Below are 27174 nucleotides of genomic sequence, written 5' to 3'. Positions count from 1 at the left end.
GCCCTGCTCAGCATCTCCCTGCCCTGCTCAGCTTCTCCCTGCCCTGCTCAGCTTCTCCCTGCCCTGCTCAGCTTCTTCCTGCCCTGCTCAGCGTCTTCCTGCCCTGCTCAGCTTCTTCTTGCCCTGCTCAGCTTCTCCCTGCCCTGCTCAGCTTCTCCCTGCCCTGCTCAGCTTCTCCCTGCCTTGTCAGCTTCTCCCTGCCCTGCTCAACTCCTCCCTGCCCTGCTCAACTCCTCCCTGCCCTGCTGAGCTTCTCCCTGCCCTGCCCTGCTCAGCATCTCCCTGCCCTGCTCAGCTTCTCCCTGCCTTGCTCAGCTTCTCCCTGCCCTGCTCAGCTTCTCCCTGCCCAGCTTCTCCCTGCCCTGCTCAGCTTCTCCCTGCCTGCCCTGCTCAGCATCTCCCTGCCTTGCTCAGCTTCTCCCTGTCCTGCTCAGCTTCTCCCTGACTGCCCTGCTCAGAATCTCCCTGCCTGCCCTGCTCAGCATCTCCCTGCCCTGCTCAGCATCTCCCTGCCCTGCTCAGCTTCTCCCTGCCCTGCTCAGGTCCTCCCTGCCATGCTCCGCTTCTCTAGACTGAGAGGTCTCTCCTCATATACATACATAGTGAAAGACATGTCAGCCAAGGGGAGCTTTGTAGAGAGAAGCTGCTGTGGACCTGCCTCTTGGACTAGTTTTAGGGATGCATAATCTCTTGCGGCTTTTCAAAATATGTTTTCTCTGAAACACTGCAACAATTCAGAGTTAAGCATACATATCTTACTAACACAGTCGGTGTCTGATTTAAGTTCCTTTTAAATAAAAAACTTCATATATTAGGTACATGACTATTTACATGAATTAAATTGTATGTGCCATAAACATTGTTAGCTAAACTATGAATATGTGGTAATGCATTTCATAGGGTACAAAGACGGGGAAGCTCCTGGGATGGCGCTTAGTGCCTGGAATTTGATGTGGCTGTCATTAAGCAATACACCTGAAATTTGGGTAAGTCTGACTAAGGACATTACCAGGTCTTAGCTATTTCTTGTTTAGAACAGAAATCTTTCAATATTTCTTTTAAAAATTGTCTCTTAGAGGTTTTTCCTTGCATTATGAGTTGTCTAAGAACAAATTATGTGGTACAACTAAAACTAAATCACTGGAAAATACCAGCAAATGTGCAAAAGGATTATAATATTACCTGTAACATTGTACATTTGCTTTTAATACAGTCATGTTGTCTGCTTGGTAAAATCAGCATACCAATAATGTAAACACCATTCTCCTATAGAGGAAACAAAAAGACATTCCTCTGCTTTAGAACACAATATATTCTAACAAAGGATAGAAAAACATGTGTAAAAGTGATTTTATCAAATAAAGGAAAATATTTTGTTACCTTATCTTTAGTTACCCATTAAACAGTATCACTTTGGAAACATTTCGTCCTCTCATTGCCTAGCAATTCCTATAATTGGTAATATACTACAGTTCAAAGTGCTAATAACTTAATAATAATTCTGAACTGGACATTCAGACAAGTCTTATGGAAACAAAATCCTGTATAAAGCAGACATGAGATTTACTTTTTTAAGTAGTACATGAAAGTAAAAATCTACAATGTTGAAATAGTCTCACTAGCCATGGGTAAGGTCTTATTTAGACATTCGTGTTGCATCCATTTTTTTCAGAGATAGAGCATGCACCAAAAATGGTGCTATTCACAAGTTTTTTTTTCAATATCATGGATGAAAAGTGACTATAGAAGTTTAAGGGTTCATTAAATACACATACAACACACAGATGGCATCTTTTGCAAATTAATATTATAAAGTTAAAGGGGTTGTCAAGGTTTGAGACGAAATCTGCAATACCTTTATGTAACTGCAAAGGTCTGCATCCTCACAGGGTGTGCACTGCACACTGTCAAAATTCTATGAGGCTATTTGCATTCATGATCACATATCAACTAGACTTGATTGGCCCTGTTCAATTCACAGTGAGTGAGGTCATGCATGACTAGTCAGAATGTGGCCAGAAGTATACAAATCACATACTTGGAACGACACGACCGCCCGCTCTCACTGTGGAGACTCTGACAGTGTGTGATGCGTACATTGTGAGGATTCATTAGTCTGCTGTCACACAGAGTGACTGCGGACTTTCATCCCAAACTTGGACAATCCCTTTAACCAAAACAATAAAAATAAGATATCTTATATTTCATTCTCTTTGAAAAAATAAAAATTAATAATTACCATAAATTTTGAGTATCTACTTAAAGCTTACTGATCATTTATATATATTTTAATCTAAATAAATCCTAATTCTGGGCTAATTAATTTGGATTAATTAATGGATGGAACAAATAGCTGATGAGTTCTGTAGTGGCAGCAATGAGTCTGGATCTAAATCTCATTGAACACTTGTGGAGAGACTTTAAACTTGATGTTGGGAGAAGAAATCCTTCAAATATGAGACGCCTGGAGCAATTTGCAAAAAAAAGAGTGGTCCGAAATTCAAGTTGAGAGGTGTAAGAAGCGATTGATTGCAATTATTTATTCCAAAGTGTTTGTAACCAAGTATTAAGTTGGTTACAATAATCTTCTCAAGACCATTTTTTGGAGTTTTGCGTGCAAGTATGTAAAATTTGCCTTTTTTTCTCTGTGTGTCTGTGTTGCTCCAATACACACAAAGGAAAAAAAAACGTGTATAACAATACATGTGTAATTGCATTCATTTTTTTGAGAAATACTTTCTTTTCTGGAGCAATTTCAAGGGTCCCAACACTTTCGGCTATGACCGTATGTCGTCCTATGTGAACCATACTGTTGCTATTCTCTGGTTAGACTATACAAATTTAAAATAAAAAGCATAGCCAAAGAAATATGGACATTTGTTAAAAAATTCTAAGATAATTAAAGTATAAGCATAGCAAAAGGGCAATGGTATTTACTATCCAAGGTCCGAGAAACAAATGCACAGGGAGGATGCAGCAGTTCCCCTTAATAAATGAGGTAACATACAGTATTTCCAAAATACTGACAAAATAATCAATCTCAACCTACGCGAGATCGCAGCCCAAATTTCCTTATTTCTTTGGCTTTTTATTTTGCTGTAGTGTAGGGACTCGCAAGACATGGAGACCCTTGACGTTGGGTTGCGAGCTTGAGTATTTTGGCCAAAATATAAACCAACACGTTATATATATTTTTCTGCACATTTTATATATTTTTTTAAGGGTGCAGCCATGTCCATCAATAGAGACCTTTTAAACTTGAGGCCTGTACCTCTGTGATGCACAGAGTTTGTCGGGCAGCCCACCTAATGGAATAGTTGGGGCTCTTAATAGGCTATTGGCTAGGCACTGTGCTTCACATGTGTGTGACTTGCACTCAACTGCAAGCTGTGTGCAATTCTAATACTAAGCAATCCCCCGATCCATGACTAGTAGGCCGAGAATGGTTGTTTTGCCATTATTTTGCACCTTTGTTATCTCCTTTATTAAGGGGGACTGCTGCATCCTGTCTGTGCATTTGTTTCTGCAACCTTAGATGGTAAATATCATTTGCCTTTTAGCTATGTTTATTACTATAAAAATCTACAAAAAACTTCTATGTAGTCTAACCGTAAAGTCGCATATACTGAATTGTTCCCATCAATTTAGAGGTATTTGTGATCTGCACAGGTCAGTATTTTTCATAGATGGAATGTCATATACAGCATGTATTACAACACTTCTGAACGCTATTATCTCTCAGCCATGTCGGTGTGTGAAAGAGAAGGTGAAAGCACAGGTAAACAGGCTAGGGATTGAGATAATGGAGGGGAAGAGGGCCTGCTTGAATAGAAATGCCCACCAAAGTCTAATCTTGGAGTAAATAAAAGCCATGTAAAACACTGTTTGCATAGCCAGAAATCTAAAAATATTAGTTTTTGCTCTAGGAAAACTTTAAAGGGAATTATCAACCTTTCGGGGCAGAAGCTAGTCAAGTGATCTGTGACACCCAAAGCACTTAATGACGCTTTGTATTTGAATTAAAATGCTATTTTTTAAGGAATGTGGCAAAAGATAGAAGATATAAAGGTGTCGTTGGATTTACATTTCAAAGATCTGCATGACAATCTACGCAGTTTGGAGTAGATTGTTCTTACTGATACCTTTACAGATGACTATACAGTGCTCTTATTATACAGGGTTTTGTCATGTTCTGTGTGTATTTTTCCTGTATGGTTATGTAATTATGTTTGAATGGGTATAAGTAGCGGCATATACGGAAGGGGGGGCAAGCGGAGCATTTGCTTCAGGCGCAGCAGACAGGGGGGCAGCACCGGGCTGGCTGATGTAGTGGTTCAAGAGATCTCCGTGGCAGCTGCATTATGCCGCCCCGAGTAATGACAGCTGGCTCAGAGAAGGTGCAGCGTGCCAGCTACCAGTGATCAATTCTACTCACATCTTTCAGACGCAAGTACAATTGAAGTCCGGGACTTGTGGATCTAGGCGACATCAGAAGCGTGATCAGGTCATCTGATCCCTCTGCACCACAGAGGCTCACACAGAGTTGGTGATAAGAGCTCCAGTAGAACTGAAGACACTGAAACATTATTGTAATTGGGGGGGGAGGAATTAATTGAGGACATAATTTGGGGAGCAAAGAGAGACAATGTCAGCTATAAGGTACCTGGATGTAAATGTTTATTTTTCAAATTGACTACTTCTCATCAGTACAGTGGCTCCTGTAAGATCCACAGTCTCATGATGATTGATAACGACAACTCCCAGTATCTCCATACCATTGTTAAGGACATATTGGGAGTTGTCGGTTCATGCGATACAAATGCATATGCGTCTGACTTGACGTTACAATTACAATTGATATACTGATGTTGGTTCTGGTGATGTATTTCTGTACTGATGTGGGTTTTGATGCTGTGTTTCTGGTGATGAATAATTGTGCTGTTATTAGTTACTAGAAGGTGGCCCGATTCTACGCATCGGGTATTCTAGAATTTACGTATTGTGTAGTTCATGTATGATTTTTGTTATATATATATATATATATATATATATAGATGTTGTTGTGTGTAGTTACCAAGTGTTTGTGTAGGGGCTGTACATGTTCTGGGTGTTGTCTGGGTGTGACGGGGGGTGAGAGCGGTGTTGTATGTGTGTTGCGTGTGTTGCGTTGTTTGTGGAGCGCTGTGTGTCTGTAGCGTTGTGTGTGTGTTGCGCGGTTTGTGTGTGTGTGGTGTGTTTTGGGGGGAGGTATGTTTTGTGCAATGTGTGTGTTGTGCGGTATGTGCGTATATTTGTGTGTGCCGCGGTGTTTGTGTGTTGGGTGCTGTGTGTGCGCAGCGTTGTCTGTGTGTGTGGGTGTCTGTGTAGGGCAGTTGTTTGTGGTTCCCAGTGTGTGTGTGTGTGTGTGTGTGGTGTGTGGTGTGTGTTGTGCAGTGCGCGCGCGCGCGTGTGTGTGTGTTTTGGGGGGAGGTGCGCACTCCCAAACGTGCTCCATCCCCCATGCAGCGCACTCCCCATCGTGCTCCATCCCCCATGCAGCGCACTCCCCATCGTGCTCCATCCCCTATGCTGCGCACCCCCCATCGTGCTCCATCTCCCATGCTGCGCACTCCCAAACGTGCTCCATCCGCCATGCTGCGCACTCCCAAACGTGCTCCATCCGCCATGCTGCGCACTCCCAAACGTGCTCCATCCGCCATACTCCGCACTCCCCATCGTGCTCCATCCCCCATGCAGCGCACTCCCCATCGTGCTCCATCCCCTATGCTGCGCACCCCCCATCGTGCTCCATCTCCCATGCTGCGCACTCCCAAACGTGCTCCACCCGCCATGCTGCGCACTCCCAAACGTGCTCCATCCCCCATGCTGTGAACTCCCCATCGTGCTCCATCCCCGATGCTGTGCACCCCCCCATCATGCTCCATCCCCGATGCTGCGCACCCCCCCATCGTGCTCCATCCCCCATGCTGCACCAGCATCAGCCTCTCTGCCCCCAGCATCAGCTTCTCTGCCCCCAGCATCAGCCTCTCTCCTCCCAGCATCAGCCTCTCTCCTCCCAGCATCAGCCTCTCTCATCCTAGCATCAGCCTCTCTCCTCCCAGCATCAGCCTCTCCTCTCTGTCCCCAGCATCAGCCTCTCTCCTCCCAGCCTTCCCCAGCATCAGCCTCTCTCCTCCCAGCCTCCCTCCTCCCACCCTCCCCCAGCATCAGCTTCCCTCTCCCAGCCTCCCCCAGCATCAGCCTCCCCCAGCATCAGCCTCTCTTCTCTCAGCCTACCTCTCCCAGCCTCCCTCCTCCCAGCCTCCCTCAGCATCAGCCTCCCTCTCCCAGCCTCCCCAAGCATCAGCCTCCACCAGCATCAGACTCTCTCCTTCCAGCCTCCCCCAGCATCAGCCTCCGCCAGCATCAGCCTCTCTCCTTCCAGCCTCCTCCAGCATCAGCCTCCCTCTCCCAGCCTTCCCCAGAATCAGCCTCTCTCCTCCCAGCCTCCGTCCTCCCAGCCTTCCCCAGCATCAGCTTTCCCCTCCCAGTCTCCCCCAGCATCAGCCTCCCTCTCCCAGCCTTCCCCATGATCAGCCTCTCTGCTCCCAGCCTCCTCCAGCACGCCGTGCTCCTCTGCCGACACTCACACACCCTATCGCATCCACTCACACACACCCGATCGCATCCACTCACACACACCCGATCGCATCCACTCACACACACCCGATCGCATCCACTCACACACACCCGATCGCATACACTCACACACACCCGACCGATCGCATACACTCACACACAACCGATCGCATACACTCACACACACAGACACTGACGATATCGCACATACGCGCTCACAGTCACAACATCCGGAGATACCGGCTTCTGGCCATGTGATCCTCCGGCAGGTCCTGGAAGCTCACAGCACAGTATCGAGGCCGAGAAGCAAGCGATATCGCCGGATGCTGTGAGTGTGTGGATGCGATGTGTGTGTGAGGTGTGTGTGAGGTGTGTGTGAGGTGTTTGTGAGAGTGAGTGCGATCTGATGTGTGTGTGTATGCGTGTGTGTGTGCTGTTATGTTTGTGCGTGTGGAAGTCCCGCCGCTGCAGGACCTTGATTTACTGGTAACTATGCAAGCATGGTTACCAGCGCAACACGTCCCCCGCTCGCACGGGAGCCAACACCAGCATACGGCGGCGGCGTACGCTGATGTGGGCTCCCGTTGGTGAGGGGGGAAAGGGGTGGGGGAGTACAGTACTCACCTGGGATTCGTGGCTCCGTGACCGTGTCAGTTCGGGCAATGCGGGGGGGGGGGGGCGAGAGCTAACGTCTATTGCGTGAGGGGGGCGGGGCGTGGCGTGGGCGAGTTGCCAATGCCTGCAGGGTGCCGGGGCGAGAGGCCAATCTGTGGGGGGGGGCAGAGCCTGGGCGAGCGGCTGGCCAATCCGTGTGGGGGCGCAGCCGGGGCGAGAGGCCAATCCGTGTGGGGGGGCGGGGCCATGGCGAACCCAGCGGCCAATCAGCTTTGTGTCACCGTAAGGACATGTCACGGTGACACAATGTCACCGTGACACAATTTTGGAGCATGACAGACAGACAGACAGAATAAGGCAATTATATATATAGACTAGAAGGTGGCCCGATTCTACGCATCGGGTATTCTAGAATTTACGTATTGTGTAGTTCATGTATGATTTTTGTTATATATATATTGTGAGACTGTGACCGGGGTTATCTATGACGGCCGGTATGTCTCGCCCCGGTTGTGCTCACTCCATGATAATCCACTATAGGGTTAATGCTGTTTTCCCTACAGGCTGAAGGGAGGGATAAATAGATTCAGGAACAAGGGCAGGTGTGCCGGATGTGAGGGGGTGATCACATCTCCCTGAGTTCTCTGCCGGAAAGGCACCTATGTACTATTGTGAACTTTTTCTTTGGAATAAACCGTGTGCTGTGAACCTTGGTGCCTGGATCCCGTGTCTTCTGCAGCGCAGCCGACGACGCTACCTCACATATGGTGGAGAATCGGCGGGCATGACAGCCGGTGAGGTGTAGCATCCATCCCTGGTGACCCAGCTGCGCATGTCCTGGATTCGAGCGGCTATACTACAGCCCAAACCCGGCGACGCCATGGAGGACATACTAAAGCATTTGGCTCAGGCTAATGCACAGCAGCAACAGACCAATGCACACCTGCTCCAATCCTTGCAAATGCAGGAAAAAAAATTCCAAGAACAGATGGATCAGGCCAATGCACGTCAGCAGCAATCCTTGCAAGTGCACCAAGAACAGATGGAGCAGGCCAATGCACGTCAGCAGCAAGCCTTGCAATTGCAGGAAAAAAGGCACCAAGAACAGATGGTTCTCCTGGCCAAGTCGATCCGTGCCAGACCGGCAGCAACAACCCCGGGACCGGATGACGACGGCAGCGTCCGGAAAGCGGTGAGACAAGCGTTGCAAAAGATGACCCCCGGGTGATGATGTGGAAGCGTTCCTGGCGGTGTTTGAGCGGGTGGCCGAGCGGGAAAAGCTGCCGACCCCGCAGTGGGCTGAGGTATTGTCGCCCTATCTGACGGGGGAACCCCAAAAAGCGTACCTGGACCTCTGTACCGAGGACGCCATTGACTATGTGACCCTGAAAGCCGAAATACTGGCTCGGTTGGGGGTGAATACCTATGTACGGGCTCAGCGGGTAAATCAGTGGTTCTTTGAGGAAGCCAAACCCGTACGCTCCCAGGCCTATGACTTGTTGCATCTTGTAAAAAAGTGGTTGCAGCCTGACACTCTGAGCCCGGCGCAAATGGTGGAAAGGGTAGTAGTGGATCGTTTTGTGCGCACTTTACCCGTCACCGTTCAACGGTGGGTCGGACAGGGTGACCCGAGTACCCTGGACCAATTAGTGTCCCTGGTAGAGCGGCATGTGGCTACGCAGGACTTGATACGGGACACTGAGACTTTGCGTACCGCCCGTCGGTCCGGTCCCTCCAAGCCTAGGGCCAAGGACCCACCGCTGACACCGGTGCGGGAGTCCGCTACCGTCCCGTCTGAAACCACACCCTCCGTCCCTGAGGTCCGGAAAACTACGTACCCTAAACGACAACTCGTCAAGGGGGAGTCCTTCCCTATTAGATGTTGGCGGTGCCAGCGGGTGGGACATATGGAAGCCCAGTGTCCACTCACCCCGGAGCCCATGGATTGTGGGGTTACCCGGCGGGGTTCAATGTATGCTCAGGTGGTGTGTACCGCTGACCTGGTCTACCCAGAGACTGAGCCCCACTTGTGCCAAATTCAGGTGAATGGATGTCCGGTTACAGGCTTGTTGGATTCCGGAAGCTTAGTGACCCTTGTGCGATCAACCCTAAGGGCTAAAGTAAAGGCCACAGGACGTACCGTGGGGGTGGTTTGCATACATGGGGACCGCCGAGACTATCCCACGGGGATAGTCACCATCACATCACCTTGCGGTCAGGTGCAACATGAGGTGGGACTTATTAATACTCTTCCCTATGATGTGATCCTAGGAAGGGATCTGCCCTATTTTTGGACTTTATGGAAGGGACCTCATAAGTCCCCTCAGATATTGGTCAGTCCGGGACCTGAGCCCTACAATCCTGAATCCGGGACGCCTGCCGTAGGGGTCCCCATGATAGGGACAGGATGTGAACCTGATAGGTCGCCCCTAGAGGTATTGGCAGGAGAGGCTGAGACGGTCGAGCCCATCCCGGAGTTGGAGGCGTCCCCGGATACGTTTGGGACAGCCCAACTCCAGGACCCTACGTTAATACATGCCCGGAGTCGGGTGACAGTAGTTGACGGGGTGGCACAGCTGCCTGGTGCCCAGGTAAGATACCCCCATTTCGCTCTTAAACAGGATTTACTCTACCGGGTAGATGAAATACGGGGCGTAGGGGTGGAGCAGTTGGTGGTGCCCCAGCCGTATCGCCGGCGGGTCCTCGACTTGGCTCATAAACACCTGATGAGTGGTCACCTAGGGGTCAAGAAAACGCAGGAGCGAATATTGCAAAGGTTCTATTGGCCCGGGGTCTTTGGGGAGGTAAAACGGTTCTGCGAAACCTGCCCGGAGTGTCAGCTTACCGCACCCCTGACCCACTTTCTAAGTCCGTTGGTACCGTTACCCATTATAGAAGTCCCTTTTGAACGGATAGGGATGGATCTGGTGAGGCCCCTCGTAAAGTCTGCTCGAGGGCACCAGCATATCCTAGTGATCGTTGACTATGCCACCCGGTATCCAGAGGCGATACCTCTCAGACATACTGCAGCCAAGCTTATAGCTCGGGAGTTGTTTGCTGTGTTCTGCCGGGTGGGGTTGCCCAAGGAGATCCTTACGGATCAGGGGACCCCATTCATGTCTAAAGTGAACAAAGAGCTATGCCGGCTACTCCAGATCAAGCAGTTGCGTACGTCTGTGTATCATCCTCAAACGGACGGTTTAGTCGAGCGTTTCAATAAAACCCTGAAAACCATGCTAAGAAGGGTGATCTCAAAAGACGGGAAAGACTGGGATATGATGCTTCCCTATTTGATGTTTGCCATACGAGAGGTGCCACAGGCATCCACGGGGTTTTCGCCTTTTGAATTGTTATACGGGCGACATCCCCGGGGATTGTTGGACCTGGCAAAAGAAACATGGGAACAAGAGCCCACCCCCCATAAAAGTGTGATCGAACACATTTTAGGTATGCAGAACCGCATAAGCGCGGTCATGCCAATTGTGAAGGAGCATTTACAGGAGGCTCAGGCCGCGCAAAGCGGCCGCTACAATAGACAAGCCACCGTGCGAACCTTTAAACCCGGGGATCGGGTGTTGGTATTAATCCCCACGGCGGAGAGTAAATTCCTGGCTCAGTGGCAAGGCCCCTACGAGATAAAGGAAAGAGTCGGGGTGGTTAACTATAAAGTATTGCAGCCCGGTAGGCGGAAACCTGAACAAATATACCATGTCAACCTATTAAAACCTTGGCAGGAACGGGAAAGCCTGATGGCTGTTTTTTCCCCACCTCCCTCCTCTTCGGGTCGTTCACATCCGGCTCCAGCGACCTCCGGAGAGGACGAACCGGAAGTAAGGATTGGAGAAGCCCTCACCAAGCAACAGAGGCGAGAGGCCAGACGGTTGGTTCAGCAGAACCCCGATGTCTTCTCCGAGCTGCCCGGTAGGACCAGTCTGATACGACACGATATTGTCACCGAGCCCCACCTGAAGGTACGCCTGAAGTCATACCGGGTACCGGAGGCTCGACGACAAGCCATATCGGAGGAAGTAAAGACAATGTTACGCCTGGGGGTCATCGAAAAATCCCGGAGTGAATGGGCTAGTCCGATTGTCCTAATACCAAAACCCGATGGCTCCTTAAGGTTCTGCAATGACTTTAGGAGATTGAACGAAATATCCAAGTTCGATCTCTACCCCATGCCCCGGGTGGATGAGCTGATTGATAGGCGCGATATTTTACCACGCTCGACCTGACCAAGGGGTACTGGCAGGTGCCACTAACGGAGTCCGCCAAGGAGAAAACCGCTTTTGTTACGCCGGAGGGTCTCTTCCACTATGTTGTCTTGCCTTTTGGGTTACATGGCGCTCCGGCCACGTTCCAGAGGTTGATGGACTTAGTGCTGGAACCCCACCAGGCGTATGCATCAGCGTACCTGGATGACATCATTATTTACAGCTCCGATTGGCAGACCCACTTGGAACAGGTACAAGCGGTGGTGGACGCGCTTCGAACAGCCGGATTGACAGCCAATCCCAAGAAATGTGCATTGGGACTCACGGAAGCCCGCTACTTGGGCTACGTGATAGGCCAAGGAGTGATTAAGCCCCAAATTAACAAGGTTGAGGCGATCCAGAAGTGGCCTAGACCCCTGACCACGAAGCAGGTTAGGGCCTTCCTGGGTATCGTGGGGTACTACAGGAGGTTTGTAAAGGATTTTGCGGGATTATCAGCCCCCTTGACGGACCTTCTCAAAGGCAAGAAGTCCGTCATTGTGCGCTGGACTCCGCAGGCCGAGGACTCCTTCCGGGCCCTGAAGGAGGTCCTGTGCGGACAGCCCGTTCTGGTCAACCCTGATTTCCGGAAGGAGTTCATAGTACAGACTGACGCCTCGGAGATCGGCCTGGGGGCAGTGCTGTCTCAGGTGGTTCAGGGGGAGGAACACCCCGTCACCTTCTTAAGTAGGAAGCTCACCCCTCCCGAGCGGAATTATAGCGTAGTGGAGAAGGAGTGCCTGGCGATCAAGTGGGCCTTGGAGTCCCTACGCTATTACCTGCTGGGACGGCAGTTTCGCTTGGTGACGGATCACTCTCCACTGGTCTGGATGAGGTCCGCCAAGGAACGGAATGCCCGGGTTACCCGGTGGTTCCTTTCTCTGCAGAACTTCCAGTTTACGGTTGAACACCGGGCCGGTAGGTTGCAGGGCAACGCCGATGCCTTGTCCCGCGGCCCGTGTTTGATGGCAGGAGTTCAACCCCGCACGCTTGAACTGAGGGGGGGGGTATGTGAGACTGTGACCGGGGTTATCTATGACGGCCGGTATGTCTCGCCCCGGTTGTGCTCACTCCATGATAATCCACTATAGGGTTAATGCTGTTTTCCCTACAGGCTGAAGGGAGGGATAAATAGATTCAGGAACAAGGGCAGGTGTGCCGGATGTGAGGGGGTGATCACATCTCCCTGAGTTCTCTGCCGGAAAGGCACCTATGTACTATTGTGAACTTTTTCTTTGGAATAAACCGTGTGCTGTGAACCTTGGTGCCTGGATCCCGTGTCTTCTGCAGCGCAGCCGACGACGCTACCTCACAATATATATATATATAGATGTTGTTGTGTGTAGTTACCAAGTGTTTGTGTAGGGGCTGTACATGTTCTGGGTGTTGTCTGGGTGTGACGGGGGGTGAGAGCGGTGTTGTATGTGTGTTGCGTGTGTTGCGTTGTTTGTGGAGCGCTGTGTGTCTGTAGCGTTGTGTGTGTGTTGCGCGGTTTGTGTGTGTGTGGTGTGTTTTGGGGGGAGGCATGTTTTGTGCAATGTGTGTGTTGTGCGGTATGTGCGTATATTTGTGTGTGCCGCGGTGTTTGTGTGTTGGGTGCTGTGTGTGCGCAGCGTTGTCTGTGTGTGTGGGTGTCTGTGTAGGGCAGTTGTTTGTGGTTCCCAGTGTGTGTGTGTGTGTGTGTGGTGTGTGGTGTGTTGTGCAGTGCGCGCGCGCGTGTGTGTGTGTGTTTTGGGGGGAGGTGCGCACTCCCAAACGTGCTCCATCCCCCATGCAGCGCACTCCCCATCGTGCTCCATCCCCCATGCAGCGCACTCCCCATCGTGCTCCATCCCCTATGCTGCGCACCCCCCCATCGTGCTCCATCTCCCATGCTGCGCACTCCCAAACGTGCTCCATCCGCCATGCTGCGCACTCCCAAACGTGCTCCATCCGCCATGCTGCGCACTCCCAAACGTGCTCCATCCGCCATACTCCGCACTCCCCATCGTGCTCCATCCCCCATGCAGCGCACTCCCCATCGTGCTCCATCCCCTATGCTGCGCACCCCCCATCGTGCTCCATCTCCCATGCTGCGCACTCCCAAACGTGCTCCACCCGCCATGCTGCGCACTCCCAAACGTGCTCCATCCCCCATGCTGTGAACTCCCCATCGTGCTCCATCCCCGATGCTGCGCACCCCCCCATCATGCTCCATCCCCGATGCTGCGCACCCCCCCCATCGTGCTCCATCCCCCATGCTGCACCAGCATCAACCTCTCTGCCCCCAGCATCAGCTTCTCTGCCCCCAGCATCAGCCTCTCTCCTCCCAGCATCAGCCTCTCTCCTCCCAGCATCAGCCTCTCTCATCCTAGCATCAGCCTCTCTCCTCCCAGCATCAGCCTCTCCTCTCTGTCCCCAGCATCAGCCTCTCTCCTCCCAGCCTTCCCCAGCATCAGCCTCTCTCCTCCCAGCCTCCCTCCTCCCACCCTCCCCCAGCATCAGCCTCCCTCTCCCAGCCTCCCCCAGCATCAGCCTCCCCCAGCATCAGCCTCTCTTCTCTCAGCCTACCTCTCCCAGCCTCCCTCCTCCCAGCCTCCCTCAGCATCAGCCTCCCTCTCCCAGCCTCCCCAAGCATCAGCCTCCACCAGCATCAGACTCTCTCCTTCCAGCCTCCCCCAGCATCAGCCTCCGCCAGCATCAGCCTCTCTCCTTCCAGCCTCCTCCAGCATCAGCCTCCCTCTCCCAGCCTTCCCCAGGATCAGCCTCTCTCCTCCCAGCCTCCGTCCTCCCAGCCTTCCCCAGCATCAGCTTTCCCCTCCCAGTCTCCCCCAGCATCAGCCTCCCTCTCCCAGCCTTCCCCATGATCAGCCTCTCTGCTCCCAGCCTCCTCCAGCACGCCGTGCTCCTCTGCCGACACTCACACACCCTATCGCATCCACTCACACACACCCGATCGCATCCACTCACACACACCCGATCGCATACACTCACACACACCCGATCGCATACACTCACACACACCCGATCGCATACACTCACACACACCCGACCGATCGCATACACTCACACACAACCGATCGCATACACTCACACACACAGACACTGACGATATCGCACATACGCGCTCACAGTCACAACATCCGGAGATACCACATGCTTCTGGCCATGTGATCCTCCGGCAGGTCCTGGAAGCTCACAGCACAGTATCGAGGCCGAGAAGCAAGCGATATCGCCGGATGCTGTGAGTGTGTGGATGCGATGTGTGTGTGAGGTGTGTGTGAGGTGTGTGTGAGGTGTGTGTGAGGTGTTTGTGAGAGTGAGTGCGATCTGATGTGTGTGTGTATGCGTGTGTGTGTGCTGTTATGTTTGTGCGTGTGGAAGTCCCCGCCGCTGCAGGACCTTGATTTACTGGTAACTATGCAAGCATGGTTACCAGCGCAACACGTCCCCCGCTCGCACGGGAGCCAACACCAGCATACGGCGGCGGCGTACGCTGATGTGGGCTTCCGTTGGTGAGGGGGGAAAGGGGGGGGGGAGTACAGTACTCACCTGGGATTCGTGGCTCCGTGACCGTGTCAGTTCGGGCAATGCGGGGGGGGGCGAGAGCTAACGTCTATTGCGTGAGGGGGGCGGGGCGTGGGCGAGTTGCCAATGCCTGCAGGGTGCCGGGGCGAGAGGCCAATCTGTGGGGGGGCAGAGCCTGGGCGAGCGGCTGGCCAATCCGTGTGGGGGCGCAGCCGGGGCGAGAGGCCAATCCGTGGGGGGGGGGCGGGGCCATGGCGAACCCAGCGGCCAATCAGCTTTGTGTCACCGTAAGGACATGTCACGGTGACACAATGTCACCGTGACACAATTTTGGAGCATGACAGACAGACAGAATAAGGCAATTATATATATAGATGATCCTGTACACATGTAACAAGCCATAACTTGTAAGATTACGTGATACATGGTGATGTTAAAATAGTTTTGTGCCATCTGACAAGTTAAGGCTTACTATGTTTTTATTTATGTTAGGAGCATTAAAGGGATCAAAGTTTTTGATGAAAGTCTGCAGTTACTATATGTGACTGCAGACTTCTGAAGTCTCAGTGTGTGAGTTGTCAGGATTCTCTGGTGACGGCGGTGAAAGTGTGAGGTCACAAAACCACAACCACAACTATGTGACTTATATACATGTGGTTAAGTGCCAACTAGACATTCCTGGTCTTGCGCTGAAATCTGTTCTTCCTGCTTCTCTCTATGAGCTGTAGTTTTCCACTGAACATTGAGAGAATTATGAAGAGCAGCTCGTCGACACGTGACTATATGTGTGCAGATTGCATATGAATCAGCAGTCACATGATGACTACTCAAACTCAAACAGAATTCTTTCCCCGGGTGCTAAAATACTGGTTAATGATGGAAGACTCATTTCTGTAATACTTGATGAGAATATGTGTGTCCCTGTTCCTTAGCACTGTCCTGCTGGAAAAACCAGTCCTCAGAGTTGGGGAACATTGCCTGAGCAGAAGGAAGGAACTGTTTTTCCAGGATAACCTTGTATGCGGCTTGATTCATGTGTCCTTCGCAAAGTTTAATCTGCCCAATTCCTGCCCAATTTCTAGAGTAAGGTAATCTTTTCTGATGAGTCTAATTTTTAGCTTTGCCCAACACCTGTTTATCTAATGGTTAGACAGAGACCTGAAGAGGCGTTCAAGCCAAAGTGTCTTGCACCCAATGTGAAATTTGGTGGAGGATCAGTGATGATCTGGGAATGCTTCACTAAGGCTGGAATTGGGAAGATTAAACTTTGCGAAGGACGTATGAATCAAGCCGCATTCAAGGTTATCCTGGAAAAACAGTTGCTTCCTTCTGCTCAGACAATGTTCCCCAACTCTGAACACTGGTTTTGTCCATCAGGACTGCGCACTATGCCACACAGCTAGGTCAATCAATGTGTGGATGAAGGACCACCACATCAAAACCCTGTCATGGCCAGCCCAATCTCCAGACCTGAACCCCATTGAAAACCTCTTGAATGTAATCAAGAGGAAGATGAATAGTCACAAGCCATCAAACAAAGAAGAACTGCTTCAATTTTTGCACCAGGAGTGGCATAAGGTCACCCAAACGCAGTGTGAAAGGCTGGTGGAGAGCATGCCAAGATGCATGAAAGCTGTGATTAAAAATCATGGTTATTCCACAAAATATTGATTTCTGAACTCTTCCTGAGTTAAAATATTATTAGTATTGTTGTTTCTAAATGATTATGAACCTGTTCGTCTTTGCATTATTTGAGGTCTGAAAGCAATGCATTGTTTTGTTATTTCGACCATTTCTCATTTTCAGAAAATAAATACAAAATTATTTACTTGGAAATTCGGAGACATGTTGTCAGTAGTTTATAGAATAAAAATAACCTTACACTTTAATAAAAAAAATATATATATATATATATATATATATATATATATATATATATATATATATATATATATATATGTGTGTATATATATCTATATCTATATATATAACTATGTATATACATATATATATATATATATATATATATATATATATATATATATATACAGTGGAACCTTGGATTCCGAGCGTAATTGGTTCTGGGAGTGTGCTCTTAAACCAAGTTACTCTTATATCAAATTTTCACATAGGAAATCATTGAAACTCAGTCAATTCGTTCCAAAAATCCAAAAATGTTTACTGTATTTATACAAACCTATTACAGTAATAAAAAATAATGTACTGTATTCAGATAAAATTATTACAGTACACAAATACAAAATACTGTACAGTGCAGTAAAAAACATATAAAGCAAATTAAACTGCACTTTAGCTTAATAAAATTGTTGGTGTGCGATAGATACAGTATAAGCAATGTGCTGTACTGGTTAGCAGAAAGAAAGTACAATACTGTATGCACAAATGCAAATTGATAGAAATGCTATATAGTATATACTGTACAGTACAATGGTATACTGTATACAGTACAGATGTAAAGAAAGTTACCTCCAATGCAAGTCAGAGCCGGAAGTGTGCGCGGTGAGTACCGTATTTTTCGCTTTATAAAACCCACTTTTGTTCCCCCAAATTTTGGGGGAAAGTAGGGGTGCGTCTTATAATCCGAATATACGGGTCCAAGGGAGGTGGGGGCAACTCTGGAGCGGTGCTGGGGGCTGCTGGGGGCTGCTGGAGGCTGGTAGAGGCTTGTGAAGGCTGCTGGAGGCAGCGGGAGATCTCCTGCTCCCGCTCATATAATATGCACAGCCGCTGTCCATCACCGTGGTGCTGAAACCGCACTGCGGCGATGGGCTGGGGGAGCGGCACATATTACAGTCATATGAAAAAGTTTGGGCACCACTATTAATGTTAACCTTTTTTCTTTATAACAGTTTGGGTTTTTGCAACAGCTATTTCAGTTTCACATATCTAATAACTGATGACTGAGTAATATTTCTGGATTGAAATGAGGTTTATTGTACTAACAGAAAATGTGCAATCCGCATTTAAACAAAATTTGACCGGTGCAAAAGTATGGGCACCTCAACATAAAAGTGACATTAATATTTTGTAGATCCTCCTTTTGGAAAAATAACAGCCTCTAGTCGCTTCCTGTAGCTTTTAATGAGTTCCTGGATCCTGGATGAAGGTATATTTGACCATTCCTGTTTACAAAACAATTCCAGTTCAGTTAAGTTTGATGATCGACGAGCATGGACAGCCCGCTTCAAATCATCCCACATATGTTCAATGATATTCAGGTCTGGGGACTGGGATGGCCATTCCAGAACATTGTAATTGTTCCTCTGCATGAATGCCTGAGTAGATTTGGAACGGTGTTTTGGATCATTGTATTGCTGAAATATCCATCCCCTGCGTAACTTCAACTTCATCACTGATTCTTGCACATTATTGTCAAGAATCTGCTGATACTGAGTTGAATCCATGTGACCCTCAATTTTAACAAGATTCCCGATGCCGGCATTGGCCACACAGCCCCAAAGCATGATGGAACCTCCCCCAAATTTTACTGTGGGTAGCAAGTGCTTTTTCTTGGAATGCCGTGTTTTTTTGCCTCCATGCATAACGCCTTTTTGTATGACCAAACAACTCAATCTTTGTTTCATCAGTCCACAGGACCTTCTTCCAAAATGTAACTGGCTTGTCCAAATGTGCTTTTGCATACCTCAGGCGACTCTGTTTGTGGCGTGCTTGCAGAAACGGCTTCTTTCGCATCATTCTCCCATACAGCTTCTCCTTGTGCAGAGTGCGCTGTATTGTTGACCGATGCACATTGACACCATCTGCAGCAAGATGATGCTGCAGGTCTTTGGATGTGGTCTGTGGATTGTCCTTGACTGTTCTCACCATTCTTCTTCTCTGCCTTTCTGATATTTTTCTTGGCCTGCCACTTCTGGGCTTAACAAGAACTGTACCTGTGTTCTTCCATTTCCTTACTATGCTCCTCACAGTGGAAACTGACAGTTTAAATCTCTGAGACAACTTTTTGTATCCTTCCCCTGAACAACTATGTTGAATAATCTTTGTTTTCAGATCATTTGAGAGTTGTTTTGAGGAGGCCATGATGCCACTCTTCATAGGAGATTCAAATAGTAGAACAATTTGCAAGTGGCCACCTTAAATACCTTTTCTCATGATTGGATACACCTGCCTATGAAGTTCAAAGCTCAATGAGGTTACAAAACCAATTTAGTGCTTTAGTAAGTCAGTAAAAAGTAGTTAGGAGTGTTCAAATCAAGAAATTGATAAGGGTACCCATACTTTTGCACCGGTCAAATTTTGTTTAACCCCTTCAGCCCCAAGCCTATTTTGACCCTAAAGACCAGGCCATTTTTTGCAATTCTGACCAGTGTCACTTTATGAGATTATAACTCTGGAACGCTTCAGCGGATCCCGGTGATTCTGAGACTGTTTTTTCGTGACATATTGGGCTTCATGTTAGTGGTAAATTTAGGCCGATATTTTTTGCATTTCTTTGTGAAAAAAAACGGAAATTTCGCGAAAATTTTGAACATTTTGTAATTTTCAAACTTTGAATTTTTATGCTCTAAAACCAACGAGACATATGACACAAAATAATTAATAAATAACATTTCCCACATGTCTACTTTACATCAGAACAATTTTGGGAAAAAAAAAAAATTTAAGGAAGTTATAGGGGTTCAAAGTTTATGAGCAATTTCTCATTTTTACAACAAAATTTACAAAGCCACTTTTTTTAGGGACCACATCACATTTGAAGCGATTTTGAAAAGTCTACATGACACAGAACACCCAAAAGTGACACCATTCCAAAAACGGCACCCCTCAGGCTACTCAAAACCACATTCAAGAAGGTTATTAACCCTTCAGGTGCTTCACAGTAACTAAAGCAATGTGGAAGGAAAAAATGAACATTTTACTTTTTGCAACAAAAATGTTAATTTAGCCTCAAATATTGCATATTCACAAGGGTAGCAGGATTAAATGAACCCCCAAAATTTAAAATTTGTTGGGCAATTTCTACTGAACACGCAGATATCTCATATGTGGCGAAAAACCACTGTTTGGGCACACGGCAGGACTCGGAAGGGAAGGAGCGCCATTTGACTTTTTTGAACAGAAAATTAGCTGGAATCGTTAGCCGCACCATGTTGCGTTTGGAGACCCCCTGAGGTGCCGAAACAGTGGAGCTCCCCCACATGTGACCCCATTTTGGAAACTAGACCCCTCATGGAATTTATCTAGATGTTTATTGAGCACTTTGAGCCTCTGGGGGCTTCACAAAAGTTAATAGAGTTGAGCTGTGAAAATAAAAAAAAAAATTTTACCACAAAAGTGTTACTTCAACCAGGTAGCTTTTTTTTTCACAAGGGTATCAGGAAAAATTGCACCATAAAATGTATTGTGCAATTTCTCCTGAGTACATAGACACCTCATATGTGGTGGAAATAAAATGTTTGGGCGCACAGCAGGGCTCGGAAGGCAAGGAGCGTCATTTGACGTTTCAAACGCAAAATTGTCTGGGATAATTAGCGTATTCCATGTTGCGTTTGGAGACCCCCTGAGGTGCCGAAACAGTGGAGCTCCCCCACATGTGACCCCATTTTGGAAACTAGACCCCTCATGGAATTTATCTAGATGTTTATTGAGCACTTTGAGCCTCTGGGGGCTTCACAAAAGTTAATAGAGTTGAGCTGTGAAAATAAAAAAAAAAAATTTTACCACAAAATTGTTACTTCAACCAGGTAGCTTTTTTTTCACAAGGGTATCAGGAAAAATTGCACCATAAAATGTATTGTGCAATTTCTCCTGAGTACACAGACACCTCATATGTGGTGGAAATAAAATGTTTGGGCGCACAGCAGGGCTCGGAAGGCAAGGAGCGTCATTTGACGTTTCAAACGCAAAATTGTCTGGGATAATTAGTGTATTCCATGTTGCGTTTGGAGACCCCCTGAGGTGCCGAAACAGTGGCGCTCCCCCACATGTGACCCCATTTTGGAAACTAGACCCCTCATGGAATTTATCTAGATGTTTATTGAGCACTTTGAGCCTCTGGGGGCTTCACAAAAGTTAATACAGTTGAGCCGTGAAAATAAAAAAGATTTTTTTTACCACAAAATTGTTACTTCAACCAGGTAGCTTTTTTTTCACAAGGGTATCAGGAAAAATTGCACCATAAAATGTATTGAGCAATTTCTCCTGAGTACGCAGATACCTCATATGTGGTGGAACTCAAATGTTTGGGCGCACAGCAGGGCTCGGAAGGCAAGGAGCGTCATTTGACGTTTCAAACGCAAAATTGTCTGGGATAATTAGCGTATTCCATGCTGTTTGGAGACCCCCTGAGGTGCCGAAACAGTGGAGCTCCCCCACATGTGACCCCATTTTGGAAACTAGACCCCCATGGCATAGAAAAAAAAAACAGCGGCAGATGGGGGGGGCGGCAGATGGGACGGCAGCAGATGGGGGGGCAGCGGCATATAAAGGGAGCATCTGTGATTGTGAGACGGCGGCTGGGATAGGGTGGGGGCGGATGGGAGAGGGCGCAGTGGATGCAGGAGCGGCAGAGGATGGGGGGAGGGAGGGATGGGGGGGATGGGTGGGAAGGGGAGTGGGAGGTGAGATTGGGGATAGTTACCCTACAGGATGGATCTAGGCAGCTGGATCACAGGAGATGAAGTAGGCAGCAGATCGGGGAGGGTGAGAGGTGGGGGAGGGAGCGCAGCGCAGATCACGGAGGAGACAGGTGAGCAGAGCACAGATCACAGGGGTGAGAGGTGAGGGAGAGCGGACAGCAGATCACGGGGGTGACAGGTGAGGGAGCACAGATCACGGGGTGACAGGTGAGGGAGCACAGATCACGGGGTGATAGGTGAGGGAGCACAAATCACGGGGTGACAGGTGAGGGAGCACAGATCACGGGGTGACAGGTGAGGGAGCACAGATCACGGGGTGACAGGTGAGGGAGCACAGATCACGGGGGTGACAGGTGAGGGAGCACAGATCACGGGGTGACAGGTGAGGGAGCACAGATCACGGGGTGACAGGGGAGGGAGCACACATCACGGGGGTGACAGAGGAGGGAGCGCACATCACGGCGGTGACAGGGGAGGGAGAGCACATCACGGCGGTGACAGGGGAGGGAGAGCACATCACGGCGGTGACAGGGGAGGGAGCGCACATCACGGCGGTGACAGGGGAGGGAGCGCACATCACGGCGGTGACAGGGGAGGGAGCGCACATCACGGCGGTGACAGGAGGGAGCGCACATCACGGCTGTGACAGGGGAGGGAGCGCACATCACGGCGGTGACAGGGGAGGGAGTGCACATCACGGCGGTGACAGGGGAGGGAGCGCACATCACGGCGGTGAGGGGACGAGCAGCCGATCACGAGGGAAAGGGGCCGGGCAGCAGATCGGGGGGGACCGGTGGCACCGTGGCAGATGGAGGGCGGCGGCGGCGGATCGGGAGGTGGGGGTGAGGGTGCGGGCGGCAGATACGAGGGGTGGGGGTGGCAGATCGCGGCGGAGGGCAGCGGCGGCGGCGGATCGGGAGGTGTGGGGGTGAGTGTGCGGGCAGCAGATACGAGGGGTGGGGATGCGGGTGGCAGATCGCGGCGGAGGGCATCGGCGGATCGGGAGGTGTGGGGGTGAGTGTGCGGGCAGCAGATACGAGGGGTGGGGGTGCGGGTGGCAGATCGCGGCGGAGGGCAGCGGCGGCGGCGGATCGGGAGGTGTGGGGGTGAGTGTGCGGGCAGCAGATACGAGGGGTGGGGGTGCGGGTGGCAGATCGCGGCGGAGGGCAGCAGCGGCGGCGGATCGGGAGGTGTGGGGGTGAGTGTGCGGGCAGCAGATACGAGGGGTGGGGGTGCGGGTGGCAGATCGCGGCGGAGGGCAGCGGCGGATCGGGAGGTGTGGGGGTGAGTGTGCGGGCAGCAGATACGAGGGGTGGGGGTGCGGGTGGCAGATCGCGGCGGAGGGCAGCAGCGGCGGCGGATTGGGAGGTGTGGGGGTGAGTGTGCGGGCAGCAGATACGAGGGGTGGGGGTGCGGGTGGCAGATCGCGGCGGAGGGCAGCAGCGGCGGCGGATCGGGAGGTGTGGGGGTGAGGGTGCGGGCAGCAGATACGAGGGGTGGGGGTGCGGGTGGCAGATCGCGGCGGCGGATCGGGACGCCGGTTTCATACAGTGCAATGGCAGCACGGCAACTTCCGGGTCCCATGCTCCGGTCTCATAACAGCATGGGACCGGAGCTTGTCGCCCTGCCATTGCACTGTGTACACTCACTGTGCTGGCGTGCTGCAGGGACGATGACGGGGGCGGTCACCGGCAACAGGTCCACTGTGATTGGAGAAATCGGTCACAAGGCCGATCTCTCCAATCAGAGCTACTGGAGCTGGGGGAGGGTGATCCAGTGAGGTCACCCAGCTCCAGCCAATGGCCAGTGCTATAGCTGCACTGGCCAGGGCTGGATTTCAATGTTTCAGTCACTTTAAGTGGCTGGAACATTACAGTGGCTGTGATTGGTTGAGCGACGTTCGTCAGCCAATCACAGCCTCCGTAGGTCCGGGGAGGAGGCACCACCCCTCCTGAGGTCAGGTACAGGTCCCCTCCTCCCCGAATCTGCGGTTTATCCTAACTTTTCGCAGTCACCGGAGGCTCCGGTGCCGCGATTACGCCATGACGGAAAGATCCGTCCTTGGTTGTTAAGGCCCAGGGCACCATGACGGATCTTTCCGTCCATGGTCGTGAAGGGGTTAAATGCGGATTGCACATTTTCTGTTAGTACAATAAACGTCATTTCAATCCATCTGCCGCTGTTTTTTTTTTCTATGCCATGGGGGTCTAGTTTCCAAAATGGAGTCCATCAGTTATTAGATATATGAAACTGAAATAGTTGTTGCAAAAACCCAAATTGTTATAAAGAAAAAACGTTAATTAATTGGGGTGCCCAAACTTTTTATATGACTGTATATCTGCCTGCGCCCCCCTTTGATCGCACATGCCCTGCCGTGTTAGATATGGCCCCCATGCTGCTGCCCATCCTAAAACAAAAACTCTTTACTTACCTCCGACAGCGTGTCTCCCCGATCTCACTGCTGCCGCTGTGATCAGGCACGCAGAGATCATGTCACTCTGCTGTGCCGATCACATGACCGACACCGAGAACCAGGAAGTGCAGGAGCTGAGCAGTACAGAGGGAAACACGAGGGATTACAGCACTGGAGAAGGTAAAGTAAAGTGTTTATTTTACTATGGGCAGCAGCATGGGGGCCATATCAAACACAGGGAGACCTGTGCCAGCAATAGGAGACCTGTGCCAGCTGTATTGGATGTGTGCCAGCAATAGGAGACCTGTGCCACCTGTATGGGATGTGTGCCAGCAATAGGAGACCTGTGCCACCTGTATAGGATGTGTGCCAGCTATATGAGACCTGTGCCACCTGTATGGGATGTGTGCCAGCAATAAGAGACCTGTGGCAGCTGTATTGGATGTGTGCCAGCAATAGGAGACCTGTGCCACCTGTATGGGATGTGTGCCAGCAATAGGAGACCTGTGCTAGCTGTATTGGATGTGTGCCAGCAATAGGAGACCTGTGCCATCTGTATGGGATGTGTGCCAGCTATAGGAGACCTGTGCCACCTGTATGGGATGTGTGCCAGCTATAGGAGACCTGTGCCAGCTGTATTGGATGTGTGCCAGCTATAGGAGACCTGTGCCAGCTGTACTGGATGTGTTCCAGCTATAGGAGACCTGTGCCAGCAATATGGGATGTGTGCCAGCTATAGGAGACCTGTGCCAGCTATAGGAGACTTGTGCCAGCTATAGGAGACTTGTGCCAGCACAGGGGGACATGTGGCATCACAGGTGACGTGTGCCAGCACAAGGGGGCTATATTCAATATAAGTGGGCCATATCCAGATTAAGGGGGCTAATTATAGGATGGGGGGGCTATAAGAGACATATACCCTATATGATTTGTTAGATGGACACTGGCATTACAAGACGGACCCCATTTAACATTAAAAAAAAATCTCTTTTCCTTCACCAAATTTGGGGGTGCGTCTTATAAAGCGAAAAATACGGTATTTGCTCTTCTTGCAAAGCATTGCTCTTAAACCAAGTTACAAATTTGCAAAAAGCTTTGCTTGTCTTGCAAAACGCTCTCAAACCAAGTTACTCTTAAACCAAGGTTCTACTGTCTATACTGTATATAAGTGTATACAACTTTTTTTCAATGACAGGTGCTTCAATACATTCATTTGGATCTCTGTGCTAAAAATTAAGCCAATTAAATATATTTCAGAATGTTGGCTCTACGTAATAAAGCAAAAACAAACTTGCCAAGTAAATCTAACAGATGCTGTGTTAACAAGTACCAAAAAGTGTGAAACAGGTTGTTTCTAGAATCTGCATTTTTGCAAATTCGTCACTGACTTTCATTGAAGTCAGTTACAAAAGAAAAGCCTTTAGTAATTGTAAAAATGTCAGCTTGTTAAAAAATGTAAAAACATGAAAAGTGTAAGGCGTGTATAAAGAACAGAAATGCATAATTTATACAAATGTCTAAAACTTTCCTTCCAGAAAACATGCAGAGGAATATGACAGTACCTGAACTACTTGTTGAGCATTTGTGTCATCGAGCACAAGTTCAGTAAGCGCTGCACAGCAAGCTGGAAAGAGAAAGAGAATTTTTCGATCATTTGCTGCAATATGGCTTCATATTTTGGTACGGAGACAAAAAAAAGACAAATTACTTCTGCAGATTTACCAGTATATTAAAAAAATTGTTTCGGTTAATCTTAGGGTACTTTATGTTTACATTAAGCTTTTCAAAGTGGGTTTTTGGGGCTTAAAGGGAACCTGTCACCCGGTTTTTCCCTTATGTGCTTCAGCCACCATCATGAGCCTTTATATACAGCATTGTAGAATACTGTATATAAGTGCCCAGGCCGCTGTAGAATATAAAAAACACCTTTATAATACTCGCCTACGGGGCAGTCTGGTCCGATGGGTGTCACTGCTCTCATTCCAGCGCCTCCTCCATCGTGTGTGATCGCCATCCTCCTTCTCAACCCCGTGTGCATGACGCATCCTGTGTCATTCACAGATAGGCCTCCATTGTGCTCCTGTGCATGCACACTTTCATCGGCCCCGCTGAGGGTAGAGAAAAGTACTACAATACGTAGGAGCGAGAAAAGTTCAAAGAAAGCCCATGCATGAGCACTACAATACTTTGATCTGCTTTCAGCTGGGCAGATCAAATAGCGCATGCGCAGGCGTGGAATGGAGGCCTCTATGTGAATGACACAGGACTCATCATTCACAGGGCTGGGCAGTAGGATGGCAATCTCATAAGATGGAGGAGGCGCTGGACTGAGAGCAGCGACACCCATTGGATTGGACCACCCCCTAGGTGAGTATTATAAAGGTGTTTTCAAGGTATACAAAGGGACCTGGGCACTTATATACAGTCTTCTAGAATGCTGTATATAAGGGCTCATTGGTGGTGGCCACAACTAATAAGGAATAAACCTAGTGACAGGTTCCATTTAAAAAATACACATAAAAAAAACATTCCTTTAAAAACCTAAGACACCAGTGCATCATACAGTTTGAGCTAAAATTCTGACAGAAAACTGATTGAAATTTCACAAAATGTTTATGCAAATCACAGTTTTTGGCGTGCATTTTTTGATGTTTTGTATATAAGGTTACTGTGTTTCAATTGATTCTTGATTCAAATTTGGAGCGTTTTTTTTTTTTTATAAAAAAGCAGAAATACCCAGAGAATTGACATGTCTGTCGCATGGAAAATATACACATGGACAAAATGAGCAGTATGTGCACTACAGGAGGGTTTTCCCATTGAAGTGAATAGGAAGAGCATTTTAAGCTTTTTCTTTCATTTGGATTCATAAATTTGGAGTCAAAATGCTGTAAAAATCTAAACAAAAAAAAAAAATTCAGGTGAACATACTCCTAAAGAATAATGCCTAATAGCTAACCCAACACAGTATATTTGGATAGACATTATATTGTCTACCTTTTAGTACTTAAAGCATAACCGTCGTTTTCATTTTTATTTCATAAATCAATAGTACACATGAAAATAAGCAACTCTGTAATATATCTTATCAGACAAATTTGTTTCTTTCTCTGCCAGCATTGATTAGTCATTACTAAAATTCTCAATT

The 27174-nt window shown here is 49.0% G+C and overlaps 1 protein-coding gene across 3 annotated transcripts in view; it reads right to left on the bottom strand.

The window, feature by feature from the left end:
• The window catches only part of NEK10 (NIMA related kinase 10), a 368787-nt gene that overhangs the window by 232351 nt on the left and 109262 nt on the right, over window positions 1-27174 (bottom strand). For all 3 annotated transcript variants that reach the window (XM_075316653.1, XM_075316655.1, XM_075316654.1), the window contains exons 14-15: window positions 25589-25650; window positions 1183-1266 (exon numbers count right to left, since the gene is read on the bottom strand). In XM_075316653.1, coding sequence (XP_075172768.1) covers window positions 1183-1266; window positions 25589-25650 — 146 coding nt within the window. The remainder of the gene's footprint in view (window positions 1-1182; window positions 1267-25588; window positions 25651-27174) is intronic.

This window comes from Anomaloglossus baeobatrachus, chromosome 6 (assembly GCF_048569485.1).
Source record: "Anomaloglossus baeobatrachus isolate aAnoBae1 chromosome 6, aAnoBae1.hap1, whole genome shotgun sequence".
Classification (NCBI taxonomy): domain Eukaryota; kingdom Metazoa; phylum Chordata; class Amphibia; order Anura; family Aromobatidae; genus Anomaloglossus; species Anomaloglossus baeobatrachus.
Note: the sequence above shows the minus strand (reverse complement) of the source record. Positions and strands in the feature narration are given on the sequence as shown.